The 18,107-nt window shown below is 42.8% G+C and overlaps 1 protein-coding gene across 1 annotated transcript; it reads right to left on the bottom strand.

The window, feature by feature from the left end:
• Positions 1 to 1,479: 1,479 nt before the first annotated feature.
• Positions 1,480 to 17,166, bottom strand: CCR10 (C-C motif chemokine receptor 10). Its single transcript, XM_069952470.1, has 2 exons — positions 17,085 to 17,166; positions 1,480 to 3,766 (listed from the first exon to the last, which is right to left on the bottom strand). Exons 1-2 carry the CDS (start codon positions 17,109 to 17,111, stop codon positions 2,702 to 2,704), a joined length of 1,092 nt encoding a protein of 363 aa, XP_069808571.1. The 5' UTR covers positions 17,112 to 17,166; the 3' UTR covers positions 1,480 to 2,701.
• Between the last annotated feature and the right edge of the window lie 941 nt (positions 17,167 to 18,107).

Here is an 18,107-nt window from a genome sequence, read left to right as displayed (position 1 = left end):
GGTCACCCCCAGCCCAGAGCTCACCCCGTGTCCAGAACCTCCCGGCAGCACTCACCCGCAGCACACAGCCCCCCCCCCCCCCAATCACGCGTGGCATCCCTCACTCACCCGCAGCATAGCCTCCGCACTCCCTCCCTCCGCTCCGCCCCCCGCAATCGCCCACGGCAATCTCCGCCCCCCCCGCATTCGCCCGCGGCAAGCTCCGCCCCCGCAATCGCCCACTGCAAGCTCCGCCCCCGCAATCGCCCATGGCAAGTTCCGCCAGCCCGCAATCGCCCGCGGCAAGCTCCGCCCCCAGCAATCGCCCGCGGCAAGTTCCGCCTGCGGCAATCGCCTGCGGCAAGCTCCGCCCCCGCAATCGCCGCGTCACCGCCAACTCAGCTCTACTACGCCGTCACCGCCAACTCAGCTCTGCTACGCCGTCACCGCCAACTCAGCTCTGCTACGCCGTCACCGCCAAACTCAGCTCTGCTACGCCGTCACCGCCAACTCAGCTCTGCTACACCGTCACCGCCAACTCAGCTCTGCTACACCGTCACCGCAGCTCTGCTACGCCGTCACCGCCAACGCAGCTGTGCTACGCCGTCACCGCCAACTCAGCTCTGCTACGCCGTCACCACCAACTCAGCTCTGCTACACCTTCACCGCCAACTCAGCTCTGCTACGCCGTCACTGCCAACGCAGCTCTGCTACGCCGTCACCGCCAACGCAGCCCTGCTACGCCGTCACCGTCAACTCAGCTCTGCTACGCCGTCACCGCCAACTCAGCTCTGCTACGCCATCACCGCCAACTCAGCTCTGCTACGCCGACACCGCCATCTCAGCTCTGCTACACCGACACCGTCATCTCAGCTCTGCTACACTGTCATCATCTCCTTCATTGTCTCATCTCTGCTACATCGCCATCATCAGGCAGAAGCATTGCATGATGGGAAATGTAGTTTCCTATCTTGGATATAGAATGACTTTTAGAAAAACTTGTAACTCAGGAACGGTAGCAGCTAGAAAGATGGGAGACATCTCAAAATACTCAGGGGGACATGGTAAGTAAGGCCAGCTAGGTTTGGGAGCATTACATTTTTTTAGCTCTTGGGGGGAATACCCCTTTAAGGGAAATAGCCCTATATGTGCATTTCCCATAATTAATGTACGTTAGAAATTTGTATAACTTTTCATAAGTAACAACATATCAAAAATTAATTTTGGCTGAACTTCTCCTTTAACCCCCTAGGAGGAGCAGAACACCAAAATGATGGGTGTATTGCTCCTCTTTGGAAAGGATTCACTTACCCTTCCTGGCTCCTGTCTATGTATTCATGTGCACAGCAGCCTCTAGTAACCATCATGTGACCATCACTAGAGGCTGCTGTACACATGAATACATAGACAGGAGCCAGGAAGAGTAAGTGAATCCTTTCCAAAGAGGAGTACAACACCCATCATTTGGTGTTGTGCTCCTCCTAGGGGGATAAGAGGTGATTTTTGTGCTCAGCATCACAACTTAAAGTACAGACAGGGCTCCCTCCGAAGCAGAAGTTTTCTGTGGGGAATCGCTTCATAATGAAGGGATTCCCTCCTCTAAATAGTGGTACCCGAACACCTTTCATAACTGTTAGCTGAACAATCGGTTTGGCCGAACCAATTGTTTGAACACCGATATACCACTGTATATCGTAAGTAAATACAATACATTTAATGCTTTGCCTCAAATTGGCAGATCTTCTATAGATTCCCTAGCATTCTACACAGTGCCTTCATTTCATACTTTGACTGTAACATATACATTTACCACACATACAGCCTTGGCTCCTTATGGTTGGTTTCCAGCTTTTTAATAGCACTTGTCAATGTATTCCACCATAACAGTGACCCAGTAATAAGGAAGAACAAACCGCATTCAAACATAAAAAAACTGTGGGCACTGTCACTGCAAATAACTTTTGACATGTCAGCAAGCATGTCAAAAGTTATCACAGTGGATCTCACTGCTGAGACCCACTCTGATCTGGAGATAGAGCCGGGGAGAGGATGTGGCAGCCTGATCAACTCCCCGTCTGGCTGCTAATTCTATCAAGGTAGTCTCATAGAGTTACATTGGTGGAATTGGCAGCCGGCCGGGAAGTGGATGATGCTGCTGTGTCCTCTCCCCGGTTATATCTCCTGATCAGAGCGAGACACCCTGTGACTTGGCTGATGACATGGCAAAAGATATAAGTACGAGTAGTAAAGCAATCTCTAGCCCTTTCCAAAATATACAGCGACTAGTAGCAAGACGTTTGAGAACATGCAAAGCTAGAATAAAGATTTCTAATGAGTTTTAGCAACTGTTGAGTGAACTTGTCAAAAAGTTGAGGTTCGGCAAAGTTATCCAAACTCAAAAACTTGGCTTTTGGTTCCCAGCTGAAGTTGAGTGCCACCCTAGGGAGTCCTGGGGCAGCACAGGTTTGTTTGACACTAGTTTTGGCCTAAAATGTCTCTTGCCTTGGGTGGGTTTAAGCAATTCTGCCTCTTCTTTTGATTATAGGTTTTATAGAGTAAGATTTATGTCTTGCCTTATCCACCAATTCTATTGGGATGGCTTCCAGACTGAAGTGGCTGATGGGTGAAAAATGGATTATTACAAATGGAATATTTCACATGGATTCCAATTCTTGGATTTTCCCTTTGTCTGAATGTCATAAATTTTGCAGATCCATTGTATTTAGAATGTAAAGCTGCTAGTGTCCGCCGCCATCATGGAAGTGCGGGAATCTCTGTATGATCCACAGTGCCGAGCGTAGGTGAGTCTCGAGATGCAACCAAAATTCTTCATCAGAAGAAAGATGTCCTTCCTGAAATTCACCCCAACAAACGCATAGATGATGGGATTAAGACAGCATCTTGTGAACGCCAGGTTGCCGGTAATGATGATGGCAATCTTTTTACTATTACTTACATCGCAGGACATCTGACGGCTTTCTAGAAAGTCTGCGGTTTCCATGAACATGACCAGCGTATATGGGAGCTGAAATACCAGGAAGACCACGACTATAGAAACGATAACTTTGAGGGCTTTGTGCTTTCTAAAGCTTCTACTGGTTAGTAAGGTTCTAATAATAATGGAGTAGCATACGACCATGACCAAAAAGGGGACAACGAAACCAAAAAATATCTGCGTAAAGTTGCTTATGCTCTTGACCGTACTGGTGATGTTTTCTGGGAATATCATCATACATATGTACAATCCATCATGCAGTCTGGATTCACTGTAAATGAATTCCGGAAGACTGAGTAGAATCGACAGGGACCAGAGAATTATGGTGATCAGCTTGCTGTAGTAGATGGTTGTTTGACGTATAGTAAGGGCCTTCACTGCTCGGACAATTTCAATGTATCTGTCCACGCTTATACAAGTCAGGAACAAGAAGCCGCTGAAGAAATTGATGGCATATACGCCCTGTACCACCTTGCATATTTCACTTCCAAACACCCAGCCCTTAACTGCGCTGATGGACAAGAAGGGAAGGGTCAAGAGCAGCAGAAGGTCGGCCATGGCCAGGTTTATCAAATAGATATCGGTCATGGATTTTATTCTCTTGGCAAATCCATATGTTAGAAGAACCAACGTGTTGCCAGATATACCAATCAGAAACACAAGGCACTGTACACAGGGTTGAAAGATTTTGCTGAACGCCTGTATGACGTTCCCATCACAGGGCTCCGGAATATGAGGGTCGTAATCGGCAGACACATAGAGATATGTTGTGTAGGGACTGTTTGGTGAAGTCTGTGGGAAAGAAGAAAATGGCATTATTTGTTGGATAACACACAGGATATATTGTGAATTCTGTTTTCTATTTCAACATAGGAAAAGAAAAGCTGTTTCAATGTATTGGCTTTTTTTTTTAATGGCTACTTAGAAAAGATGTCCCAAAGTGCTTACCTGGCTACATAGCTATGCAAGTAGTGTGACTATCCGTACCTTTATTGTAGTTGTACGAGGCTACATTTACCTAAAAAATGCTCTAAAGTGTCATAGAGGCGTGGCCAGGGCACCATGGGGGTTAGCTGGAAAAAACTTTAGCTTATTTTTGACTCTAGCAGTAGAGATGAGCACAACTGAAGCATGTTCGGGTCTGTCTGAACCCAAATGTGTAGCAATTTATATTCGTTAGCTGCAGACGTTTGATGCAGCCCTAGGAAGTCCTGGAAAACATACGTACACCCCATGGCTGTACGTAGCATATCAATGTTTTCCAGGCAGTGTGAGGGGGCATTCACATGTTTTATGAATATGGGCTACGGACCAGATTCACGTATCATTATGAAACAGTTTAAAGGGGTACTCCGGGCTGGGGGGCTTTTTTGCGTATGGCCGAGGAGGAGGTGGATGAGGGCAATGAAGTCCCCTTACCTCCCCGGTTCCAGTGCCATGTCCCGGATCGCACCGCTCCGGTCCGTGGACGTCATTGCCCTCATCCACCTCCTCCCCGGCCATATGCAAAAAAGCTCTGCAGCCCGGAGTACCCCTTTAAAGGGAACCAATCAGCACATTTGTGCTGATTAGGCTCCCAGAACGGCTGAACAAACCTCAAGGTGGGTTTCCTATGGTGGTGGTGGTTCCGGGCACCATAGGCTTTATGTCCGGCAAAATGCTTTTTGGGCCTTCTTGCCTGTCAATCACTCTGCAGAACACGCTGACAGGGCGGAGAGCCGTGACTAGTCACAGCCCACATGACTAGTTCACGGCTCTCCACCTGCTTTGAATGCAGGATTAAAAAGTCCGAAAGCCTTGGCGCTATAGGAGACCCAGCTGCGAGGTCTGTGTAGCTGTTCCTGGAGCCCCAATGAGTACAAATGTGCTTATTAAGTCTCTTTAAATGTTCATAATGATACATGATGCCGGAAGGTCCATGAATCTGGTCCGTAGCACATCTTCCATGCACAGTCCATAGTAACGGGACGTGTGAATGCCCCCTTAAGGCTGCAACCAACTTCTGTAGTCATTGCTAATCAAATGCTGAACGCTTGGGTTTTACGGACCCGAGAATGCTCGAGTTGCCCTCATCTCTAGCTAGCAACTGGGTAGATGTTTCTTGGTACATGGTAAGATGACTGAACACACCTATGGCTACTCAACTAAAAGGGGTTAACTGGTGCTACAAAAACATGGCCACTTTTGCACCACTCTTGTCTCCAGATTGGGTGGGGTTTAAAACTCAGTTCCATTGAAGTAAATGGAGCTTAATTGCAAACCACACCTGACCTGGAGACAAGAGTGGGGCAAAAGTGGCCATGTTTTTATGACACTGGATAACTCCTTTAAGTTGAAAAACACTAACCTAGACTTTGCTGATGATCATCCAGATTATTAGCTCCATTCGTGGTTCTGTCCACAATTGTGGACAGAACATAGGACCGATGCATTTCAATGTCCCCGTTCACACATCCACCTGTGTGTACAGGGACATGATCTGTGCCGAAAAAAAAAGGATAGGTACTAGTGCAAACCCACGATCATGGCATGGATTACTATTTTCAATGCATTGTTCTAGGGATGCATGTGTGAATGATGCCTTAGGGTACAAACACACACACCGTATATGCAGCAGATACGCAGCAGATTTGGTGGTGCAGATTTGATGCTGTGTTCAGTTATTTAGATCTAATCTGCTGTGTATCGCAGCAGTAAATACGCAGCGTATATGCTGTGTGTGTTTGTACCCTAATGGTGATTTATATGTGCACTGTAGTCAGAGCTTCCTCCTACAATCGCATTGGTTTCTTCTAGCCTAGCAAGGACACAGGTTCCATTCATCTGCTGGGGTTGGGTGCCAGCTAATATCAGTGCTGGATGGTATATGTTTCTCATCGTCAACCTATTGCTGACTCATATTTTTTTTTGCTTTCTTGTATTAATAGTACCAGTTAGTTTTAAGTTGCCGGGTGAGGGTGGGGGGTTGTTCTCTTTAAAATCTACCGTTAAGTACTTTATCATTCTATTTGGCTGGAGATTCCTGGTGCAGTAACATGGTAAGCCTCTATGTCTTACTGTGCGTAGTTTGTAGTCGTTTATCCCTATAGAATATACTCTATCAATTTTGGGTTATGTTGGGAAAATTTTCTGACAATGCTGTTGTCCATTGTGCAACAGATCTAGCACTGTGTTGTGCTTTGCTCTGATCACTAGATAGGACTGGGAGAAGCATGTGGCTGAGTGCTTCAAAAGTGCAGTACCACATACTTCTGAAGACTCCATCTAGGACCTATTTAGCGACCAGATAGGGTCTAAAGACCTAAACCCTGACCATTCAAAATGTTCTATAAAGTGACAGTAACACTTTAAAGCAGTAGGCTGTCCTCCAGAGCTGTTTTCCTGGTGCCAGTAGAAGCTGCAACCATAGCCTGCTTTAGTGAAGGATTTGATACTATCTAGATTTCCTTGTCTTGGTACTTTTTCTACTTATCACTATTAAAAAGTTATTACATTAACCATTTTAAAAGGGTTATCTAGAGTTAGAAAAACATGGCCACTTTCTTCCAGAGACAGCATCACTCTTGCCTCCAGTTTGGGTGCAGGTTTTGCAACTCGGTTACATTGAATTGAATGGAGCTTCATTGCAAACCACACCTGACCTGGAGACAAGAGTGGTGCTGTTTCTGGAAGAAAGCAGCCATGTTTTTCCAAAGCCGGATAACCCCTTTAAAGGAGGTGTCCAGCGAAAAACTCTTTGAAATCAACTGGTATCAGAAAGTTATATAGATTTGTAATTTACTTCTATTAAAAAAATCTCATGTCTTCCCATACTTATTAGCTACTGTATGTCCTGCAGGAAATGTTGTTTTATTTTCAGTCTGACACAGTGCTCTCTGCTGACATCTCTGGCCGAGACAGGAACTGTCCAGAGCAGGAGAGGTTTCCTATGGGTATTCATAGAAAACAGAGACAAAGTTCCTGTCTCGGCCAGAGATGTCAGCAGAGAGCACTGTGTCAGACTGAAAATAAAACAACACTTCCTGCATGACATACAGCAGCTGATAAGTATGGGAAGACTTGAGATTTTTTAATAGAAGTAAATTACAAATCTATATAACTTTCTGACGCCAGTTGATTCGAAAGAAAAAGTTTTTCCCTGGACAACTAACTAAACTAAACCCACAGTTGCCTCTCCCTTTATATATTCAGTTTTATCAGGAAAATTTTATCTGAGAAATTGTAATAAGTGGATTTAACTTGAATCCCAAGTTCTAAAATGAACTGGAGCAAATTCTTTATATTCATTGTAACCCTATACTGCTCATATATGAAATTTCACACATGAAGTGCATTATTTTTTAGTTTGTTGAAAGACGGCGGCTGTATTGAGGAGATGGGTTGGCAGGACTGACAGGCAGGCAGAATTCACTCCTGAGATTAGTTGGTATCTAATAAAACAGAGTAATCTGAGTATTTCAGTGGGTTTTTAACACGCGATCTATGACCTATTCCGAAACTAGTTATCTCAATCGTGAGAAAACTAGTGAGAGACAAAAAATATTTATATGTAGTAGTTAAAGTGACCACCCCCTATTTTTTGTTTTGTTTATACAAAATATTTATTGGGTATAAGCTCTGTTTTCGTATCTAAAGGACCAGATCTCCTTCATAGACAAACTTAACGGGAACCCGTCACCATGAAAATGTTACCTAAGTTATCACCATCATGTTATAGAGCAGGAGGAGCTGAGCACATTGATATATATGTTTATGGGAAAAGATTCAGTATAATTTGTGATTTATTGAGTGAAATCTCTGATGTTTCAATGCTAAAGAGTCCAGTCCATAGAGTGACACCGCCCACTGGACTCCTTACCACAGAATGAGCAGGGATTTCAATTAAGTTACAAGATATGCTAAATCTGCATATCTGTTCTGCAGTTAGGTTCAGGTCCCTGAGATACGGTCCCATCTATCCCATATTTATGGCATGTTCAGTTAACTCCCATTCACTTCAATGGAGCTGAGCTGTAGTACCAGATACAATCTGTTAAATGTTCACATTTTTAATTTTCAAATGTTTCAAATGTTGGGGGTATGGCTACTGACCCTTAGGGTATAAACCCACACACTGTATATGCAGCGTATTTACTGCTGCGATACGCAGCAAACTCGCAGCAAACTCGCAGCAGATTAGATCTAAATAACTGAACACAGCATGAAATCTGTACCAACAAATCTGCTGCATATTTGTTGCGTATCTGCTGCATATACGGTGTGTGGGTTTATACCCTTAAAGGGGTATTGTTATCTCAACTAGCATAGTTATATAGAGCTTGTTAAGTTAAATATTTTTGCAATTGCATTTAGCAAATTTACTGCCTCCTCTTCATACGCCCAGCCTTTCCCTCCCATTGTTCACAGTTCATCGTCTAGGTTACAGACCACCACTGTCCTCTAAAAGCAGTGGTCTGGCTGGTGTATATTTAGTTACAATGTATAGAGATATAGGGGGACATTTATGAAGACCTGCATACGAGTCTTTAATAAAGCCCTGCCCTCTTTTTCACGGCTGGATGTACTTAGAGGTGCACGGCTGGCCCAGTCTGACAACTGCTTTTAGAGCAGAGTGGTGGTCGGTACCTTAGACAACAAGCTGTCAACAATGGGCGGAAAAGAGCAGCATATCAGGAGAAGGAGGTAAGTTTGCTAAGTGAATGTATTTGATGAGTTGTATAACCAGTAGCGGATTATAATAGGACCTTTTCGGGCGGGAGCCCGGGGCCCCGAGCTCCTGGGGGCCCATGGCCACCCCAAAAGACTTATACTTTCAGGGGTGTACTGTCTCCTGACTACAGTTCTGCCATGATTTGCAAAAATCGCTGCTTTTTTATCACAGTTTTGCACAAATCAGGGAATCATGACATTATCTATCCTGTACTATGAACACCACGCTAATGTTGCCATAGTTACAGTGGGGTGGGGGAAGCCCAGGCCTGGTCAACAGGCCGGGGCCTATAGTGAAGTTAATCCGCCCCTGCATATAACTATATTATACAAGTATAACTATATTAGGACAGGACTACCCCTTTTAACAGAAAACAGAACACCTTTTAAATATGGTTATTTCCTCTCCGATTGGTAAGGAGTTAAAACATGAAGGAACGTTCCTGTTCAACAACGTTCCTTTTTTTTTTTTTTTTTTTGCCTCCGTTTTCTAACACTGCTGCAAAACCACAACTTTAGAAAAGAGCGGCAATAACACCAAGCAAGGACGATACCCTGACAGGCTTTGATCTTTCTTTTTGCTGTAACTTGCAGCTTTCCCCTCCTACACCCACTACTTTTCATGTTGCTCCTCAACATCAAACCAGTGGTTTCCCCAAGCATTGCTTTCATGGCTTTGTGTTTGCTGTCATTAGAAAGAGAATATGTGCCTTATTATAATAACAAGTAAAGGGGTACTCCGGAGAAAATCTTTTCCTTCCAAATGAACTGGTTTCAGAAAGTTGTACAGATTTGTAGTTTACTTCTTTTTAAAAATCTCAAATTTTACAGTACTTGAGCTGCTGTATGTCCTGCAGGAAGTAGTGTATTCTCTCCAGTCTGACACAGTGCTCCCTGCTGCCACCTCTGTCCATGTCAGGAACTGTCCAGATCAGTAGCAAAATCCTATAGAAAACCTCTACTACTCTGGACAGTTCCTGACATAGAGTGGGCAGCAGAGAGCACTGTGTCAGACTGAAAAGAAAACTCCACGTCCTGCAGGACATACAGCAGCTGTAAGTACTGGAAGACTTGAGATTTTTAAATAGTAGCAAATTACAAATCTATATAACTTTCTGAAACTAGTTGATTTGAAAGAAAAAGATTTTCACCGGAGTATCCCTTTAATATTCTCACTATGGCACATGATAAAAGTCTTGATGTATTTCCTATGTCCTTGGTGATTAAGAGTTAAAGTCTTTCAGAAAATAGATAGAAAAGCCTAGCTGTATTTCTAGTATTATTTTCTGCTGTATTTTCATCACATAGTGGTGGTTGTATGTATCTGTATACTCTGTATTGGTGGTGGTGGTTGTATGTATCTGTATACTCTGTGTTGGTGGTGGTTGTATGTATCTGTATACTCTGTATTGGTGGTGGTTGTATGTATTGGTGGTGGTTGTATGTATCTGTATACTCTGTATTGGTGGTGGTGGTGGTGGTGGTGGTTGTATGTATCTGTATACTCTGTGTTGTTGGTGGTGGTGGTTGTATGTATCTGTATACTCTGTATTGGTGGTGGTTGTATGTATTGGTGGTGGTTGTATGTATCTGTATACTCTGTATTGGTGGTGGTGGTGGTTGTATGTATCTGTATACTCTGTATTGGTGGTGGTGGTTGTATGTATCTGTATACTCTGCATTGGTGGTGGTTGTATGTATCTGTATACTCTGTATTGGTGGTGGTTGTATCTGTATACTCTGTATTGGTGGTGGGGGTGTTGTATGTATCTGTATACTCTGTATTGGTGGTAATGGTTGTATGTATCTGTATACTCTGTATTGGTGGTGGTGGTTGTATGTATCTGTATACTCTGTATTGGTGGTGGTTGTATGTATCTGTATACTCTGTATTGGTGGTGGTTGTATGTATCTGTATACTCTGTATTGGTGGTGGTGGTTGTATGTATCTGTATACTCAGTATTGGTGGTGGTTGTATGTATCTGTATACTCTGTATTGGTGCTGGTTGTATGTATCTGTATACTCTGTATTGGTGGTGGTTGTATGTATCTGTATACTCTGTATTGGTGCTGGTGGTTGTATGTATCTGTATACTCTGTATTGGTGGTGGTTGTATGTATCTGTATACTCTGTATTGGTGGTGGTGGTTGTATGTATCTGTATACTCTGTATTGGTGGTGGTTGTATGTATCAGTATTGGGCTACGTTCACACAGAGCAAAAGGAGCGGATTATGCAAGGAAATATTTCCGCCTGAAATCAACTGACGCTGAATTCCGAGCAGAATATAAGCAGAATGTAAGCAGAATCCCTGCGTATTCTGCTAGGAAAGTGTTCAGCTCGTAATCAGCTCATGACAAATTCAGCGCGGAATACTCGAGGAATCCGCGCTGAATCCGCATGCATTCAGCGCTGAAATTCAGCGAGTATTTGGTGAGTAAACTAGACTATACCAGAACATATACTAGAATCCTCCTCCCCCCCCCTTTTCCCCATTTCCGCGCTGATTCAGCGAGTAATTTCCGCTTGTATTACGCTTGTATTCCGCGCTGAATACGCGCGTATTCCGCGCTGAAACAGAAAATCAGAGCCCCATTGGTTTGTATAGGCTTCCGCTAGCGGAAGAATGAACATGTTCATTCTTCTGGCGGAAAGCGGATTAGTTCAGTGCGGAAATTCCACTGTGTGAACTGCAGAGCAGAATTTCCATTCAACACAATGGAAATTAGCTCTGCACCTATTTTAACGGCTGAAATTTCAGCGCTGATTCAGCGCAGAAATTCAGCTGCTTTTGCTCAGTGGGAACGAGCCCTTGGTGGTGGTGGTTGTATGTATCTGTATACTCTGTATTGGTGGTGGTGGTGGTGGTGGTTGTATGTATCTGTATACTTTGTATTGGTGGTGGGGGTGTTGTATGTATCTGTATACTCTGTATTGGTGGTAATGGTTGTATGTATCTGTATACTCTGTATTGGTGGTGGTGGTTGTATGTATCTGTATACTCTGTATTGGTGGTGGTTGTATGTATCTGTATACTTTGTATTGGTGGTGGTTGTATGTATCTGTATACTCTGTATTGGTGGTGGTGGTTGTATGTATCTGTATACTCAGTATTGGTGGTGGTTGTATGTATCTGTATACTCTGTATTGGTGCTGGTTGTATGTATCTGTATACTCTGTATTGGTGGTGGTTGTATGTATCTGTATACTCTGTATTGGTGCTGGTGGTTGTATGTATCTGTATACTCTGTATTGGTGGTGGTTGTATGTATCTGTATACTCTGTATTGGTGGTGGTGGTTGTATGTATCTGTATACTCTGTATTGGTGGTGGTGGTGGTGGTGGTTGTATGTATCTGTATACTCTGTATTGGTGGTGGTTGTATGTATCTGTATATTCTGTATTGGTGGTGGTTGTATGTATCTGTATATTCTGTATTGGTGGTGGTTGTATGTATCTGGATAGGTGGTGGTGGTTCTTTTTATCTGGATTGGTGGTGGTTGTATGTATCTGGATTGGTGGTGGTTGTATGTATCTGTATTAGTGGTGGTTGCATGTCATGATATACATGTGTGTGATCTGCAAGGGTGTTTCCCATATCATCAAGTAAATGTATGTGATTCAGACAACATAGGCACAGGGACCCTGGAACTCCTTGGATGCTAATGGAACTGTGGCATCTGAGGGGTTAAATGTCTATAATCATAGTTATCTCTGATCCTTAGATGTTCCCTCTGTCACCTTTTGGGGTGCTGTGAATGTGGGTCACCGCAGGTAGCTGTGACTGTTAAGGACCAAATAGAAGCACAGCTTCATAGATTGCCTGTAAGAATTAGGCTACGTTCACATTAGCGTTTGACCATCCGGCACCATTCCGTCTACCTTTTCCGTTTTAGAGTAAGCAAAACGGAAACTGTCGGATCCGTTAAAATCCCCATAGATTCCCATGCTATTTTAGTGTGCTCCGTTTGCCCTAATTGTGCTCCGTTTGCAGGCAATCCGTTCAAGATCCGTTTTTTTGAACGGAAGAAAAAATAGTGTTTGCAGTATTTTTCTTTCCGCTTAAAAAAACGGATCATGAACGGAAAGTGCACTTCCATTTTTTTTTACATTGTAGTCAATGAGGACGGATCTAAAATGGAAGGTATTTCCGTTCACATACGTTTTTTTCATCCGTTTTTGCACTGAGCAGGCGCAGAAGCAGCAAGAAACCAAAGAAGAAAAATAAATGGATAGAAAAACAGATGCTGACTAATGCAAACGGATGCAAACTGATGTACAAAAGTCAGTTTTTTTAAGCCAAAATACAAACGGACCATTAAAAAAAGATGAACATTTTGCAATCAGTTTGCATCAGTCTGCTCATCAGTTTATGCTCATCCGTTTAATTAATATAGACGGATCCGTTAGAAACAAAGAAAAACGCTAGTGTGGCCGAGCCCTTACACTAACAAGCAATGAGGCGTTGGTATACTAAGTCGATTCCATCTACCCCAATAATAACTATGTATAGTTACAAAATTAACAATAAAAAAAACCTTAGAATTCAAAGACGCAAAAGGTTTTATTGCGCAAAAGTAAAACAATATGCATATAAATATGTATAGATATACACATTAAGTATTGCTGTCTAGATATACATACCGTACAGTGGTGCCTTGGATTCCGAGCATAATTCGTTCCGGGACCGCGCTTGTAATCCAAATCCACTCTTAAACCAAAGCACATTTTCCCATAAGAAATTATTGAAATGCAGACAATTGGTTCCACACCCCAAAAATCATTTTTTTTTTAAATTCTGAATAACATGTAAAACAGATGAAACAAACATTTAGAACCAGCAGAATATGTGATATTATAAGTTACTGTACAGTATAGCAATCAGCATGTGGAGTATAATGTATAGTAAGTGCATAAACCTGATAACACAGCAGCAGTTTGTAGATACAGGATGGAACTGCAGATCCCCATAATGCAGTAGTGTAGTACAACAGGCTAGAATAGAGAAGCAGGGCTGCTGTCAGAGGTCTGTGAGGTCACATGACAGCAATGGAGAAGGGGTGTGTGTTCAGCATGGGCCAATCAGGAAGTGAGAATCAGAGCTGTGCAGGAGGACAGAAACTTTTCTATTTAGCAGTGTGAATGGCTGAGTGTAAGTGCAGCCACATTATAGCAGCAGTGTGTATACCTGAGTGTGAGTGCAGGCACATTATAGCAAGAATGGAGAGGATGGGAATCACAAGGCCTGAGAGAGACTGCAGGAAGCAGGAAGGAATGAGCAGGGCAGATGTGGGCACATAAATGTAGCGTTCTCTGTCTGGGGAGAGAGGGGTTACAGCTATGAAGAGATTACCTCCTCAGTCCTGTCCCCTGATGGATCTGCTATGATGTGGAAGGTGAGGGAGACTTCCTGGGTCAGAGTACAGGGCTGTAGACCCCGCTATGCAGACCACGCCCCTCCCCCACTCCTTCTCGCACCCAGTACAGGGAGCTCTTACACCAAAGCAATGCTCTTAAACCAAGTTACAATTTTGAAAAACTGTGAGCTCTTCTTGCAAAGCGCTCTTAATCCAAGTTACTCTTAAACGAAGGGACCACTGAATATAGTATTGCTGTATAGATATACATATACATATATACATAATTCTTTAAACCTGCATACCTTGTATGTGTAGGTTACCGACCACTTCTCTTCTCTAAAAGCAGGTCTGGCTGGTGTATAAATAGCTATAATGTAATGTATAGACATATATATGTATAGGCAATATATAAATATGTACACTATAGCTATAATATCTTCACTGACAAAATTATAGGAGTTTAAAATATAACTTTTATTGTTATCTGTTAAAATTATGTCATAACATATACCCTTATGCAGCCATCACCGATAGCACCTCGACACCTTTGGGAAAAAGTTCAGTTATTGGATTATAAGTTCATCAAAGTTCATGTCATTTCTATTGCACGTACCCAATATGTCCATTAGTTGGTATTGTGCACCTTCCCTTTAATATTGCACTACTCTATATACATAATATTCCTTGGTTTATTGTTTATTTATTAGGTGTCTGTTCACATTGTTTCATGCGTTTTTTACATCACACTCTTATGCGTTTTACATAATACTTTTTCTTTCACGGTAATTAGATTTTACACATGTCCCTTTTAGACAGTCCTTATATTGCACTGTATACATCAATATTTTATAAGGATGACGTACTTCCCTTTATTTTACAGTTTCTTTAAAGCCAATTGGAACTTCCTCAAATTCGGTGACTAGCGGTCCTGCGCGTTTCACGTGCGGTATTCGTCAGGGGCCAATCCATATTGGTCAATAGTTTGGATTTTCTGGCATGAGGCTATATTTAAGCTTATACTATATTATGAGGCTATATTTAAGCTTAAATATAGCCTCATGCCAGAAAGTCCCAACTATTGACCAATACGGATTGGCCCCTGATGATTGCTGCACGTGAAACGCGTAGGCCTGCTACTCCTCACATTTAAGGGACTTCCAAGTGACTTAAAAAAAACTGCAAAATAAACAGGAAGTACGTCATCCTTATAAAATATTGATGTATACAGTGCAATATAAGGACTGTCTAAAAGGGACATGTGTAATGTCTAATTACTGTGGAAGAAAAAGTAGTACGTAAAACGCATAAGAGTGTGATGTAAAAAAACACATAAAACAATGTGAACAGACATCTACACTAAACAAACTACAAATCAAGGAATATTATGTTTATAGAGTAGTGCAATATTAAAGGGAAGGTGCACATTACCATCTAATGGTCATATTGGGTACGTGCAATAGGAATGACATGAACTTTGATGAATTTATAATCCAATAACTTTTAACAGATAACAATAAAAGTTTTACAGTGGTACCTTGGTTTAAGAGTAACTTGGATTAAGAGCGTTTTGCAAGAAGAGCTCACAGTTTTTCAAAAAATGTAACTTGGATTAAAAGCATTGCTTTGGTTTAAGAGCTCCCTGTAATGTGTCGAAGGTGGAGTGGGGGAGGGGCATGGTCTGCATAGCGGGGTCTACAGCCCTGTACTCTGACCCAGGAAGTCTCCCTCACCTTCCAAATCATAGCAGATCCACTTCAGGCTGGGGCTTGCATCAGGGGACAGGACTGTGGAGGTAATTTCTTCATAGCTGTAACCCCTCTCTCCTCGAGAGTACTGCTATACTGTGCCCACATCTGCCCTGCTCATTTCTTCATACTCCCTGCAATCTGTCAGTTCTTGTGTTTCCCATCCTCTCCATTCCTGTTATAATGTGCCTGCACTTACACTCAGCTATATATACTGCTGCTATAATGTGCCTGCACTTACACTCAGCTATACCCACTGCTGCTATAATGTGCCTGCACTCACACTCAGCTATACACACCACTGTTATAATGTGCCTGCACTTATACTCAGCAATATACTCTGCTGCTATAATGTGCCTGCACTCACACTCAGCTATACACACTGCTGCTATAATGTGCCTGCACTCACACTCAACCACTCACACTGCTGTATAGAAAAGTTTCTGTCACTGTCCTCCTGCACAGCTCCCTGATTTTCACATCCTGGTCCATGCTGAACCACACAGACCTCTGACAGCCTGTTGTACTACGCTACTGCATTAGGGGCATCTGCAGTTCCATCCTGTATCTACAAACTGCTGCTGCTGTTTCAGGTTTATGCAGTTACCATACATTATACTCCACATTCTGATTGCTATACTGTACAGTAACTTATCATATCACATATTCAGCTGTTTCTCATTGTTTGTTTTATTAGTTTTACATGTTATTCAGAATAAAAAAATCATTATTTGGGGGCGTGGAACCAATCGTCTGCATTTCAGTGATTTCTTATGGGAAAAATTGCTTTGCTTTAAGAGTGGATTTGGATTACAAGCTCATTCCCGGAAAGAATTATGCTTGGAATCCAAGGCACCACTGTATATATATTTTGTATTGCTGTAATTGTACCACTAAATTAAGGCAACATGTTATACAAGAATGGGTACATGGACTGAAAAATAACAAGATGGATGGTTCTTAGAATACAAAGGAAAAGGTAAATCGGTTCTGCTACATTATAGGGGTAAAACTAGCATATCTGTGTAAAGTGGAAACTGACAGCTCTCACAAGGTCATCGGGGTCTGTGCGAGTCCTTGTGTTGTATGAGAGATCCCACAGCTTGAATTCTGCAAACCTTTCCACTATTGCATTTAGGGTATATGCACACTACAGAATCTGCGGATTCCGCTTGAAATTCCTCTCCTATTCCGTAGTGTGCACATATCCTTAAACTGTAAAAAGTACAAGCAATAGCATTCAATTATTCTTGTAAGATATATTATAAGTCCTAACATAAATCAGTGCTTCTCACCTCCTCATGTAGCTCATCGGGCATCATTGCAGAGCGATACTGACTGAGTGATACTGAGAGTTTCAGATTCTCCTCCTTCAAGAAGCTGGGTAGCTGTGCTCAGGTTAGTTCAGCTCTGCTTTATTTTATATGTCCTAAACCTCCCTCCTCCCCCAAACCACCACCACCACATTTTTAGGAAACAAACACTTGTAGATGTTTTCAAACCATTGAAAACAAACTACCGCAGCTTCTACTTAGGATTATTAACTTTATATACTTTATACCACCGACCACTGACTTATTTTGCTTACTAAGACCAATATAAAAAGTCACTTCTCTAGCAACTACGGACCTAGTCTCGGTTTCACCTGGTTCAGGTTCCCTTTATTTATTAGACTATTAATTTCCAAGGACGCTCTAGTTGTCCCTTTAAATGGGGCTCAGTGCCTGTCCCTTGTTTGAGGGGGCACAGTGACTTTGCATGGGTGATGTGCTTGAAGGGGGCTGGATGTTTTTATCAGCTCTATAGCTAAGGACTGTATTAGCCCATCTGGAAGCCTGTCTGGAAGCCATGATCTCTGTGATCAGCACACATTTAAAGAACAATCCCTTCACAGAGCTCCATCAGTCGTGTGACTCGTAAGGTGTTATACTTACCTCTCCACGCTCCCCCGTGTCCTATGTGTACCCCGTGTCCTATGTGACCATGTCTATGTGTACCCTATTGATTGCAGCCGCTGCCTACACTTCTGCAGACAAACCCTGTCTCTGCAGTGACAGCCCGCTCAGCCAAGCACCTTATCATAGGGGGCAATATTATTATATTAGGGAGCACAGCAGAGGACCCTACATATATAGGGCAAAGCACTTGCATACTCCCTTTACAGAAACCGAACAGCAGAATTACTACTGTTTGGGACCCTTAAGGTGGGCGCAAATGGAAGGAAGTTATGGGGAGGCGCAAAGCAGGGGCATTATTACTATATGGGGGTGGACAACAGAGGGCATTATTACTATGGGGGTGCACAGCAAGGAGTATTT

Source organism: Dendropsophus ebraccatus, chromosome 14, assembly GCF_027789765.1.
Source record: "Dendropsophus ebraccatus isolate aDenEbr1 chromosome 14, aDenEbr1.pat, whole genome shotgun sequence".
Classification (NCBI taxonomy): Eukaryota; Metazoa; Chordata; class Amphibia; order Anura; family Hylidae; genus Dendropsophus; species Dendropsophus ebraccatus.
This window is presented reverse-complemented; position numbering and strand designations above follow the sequence as displayed.

What these genes read in the sequence shown, in the direction of transcription:
- CCR10 (XM_069952470.1), bottom strand. Translation starts at nt 17,111, where the DNA reads ATGATGCCCGATGAGCTACATGAGGAG. An exon ending in CCGATGAGCTACATGAGGAG is followed by an intron (nt 3,767 to 17,084) that starts GTGAGAAGCACT and finishes TCTTTCCCACAG; the next exon opens with ACTTCACCAAACAGTCCCTA.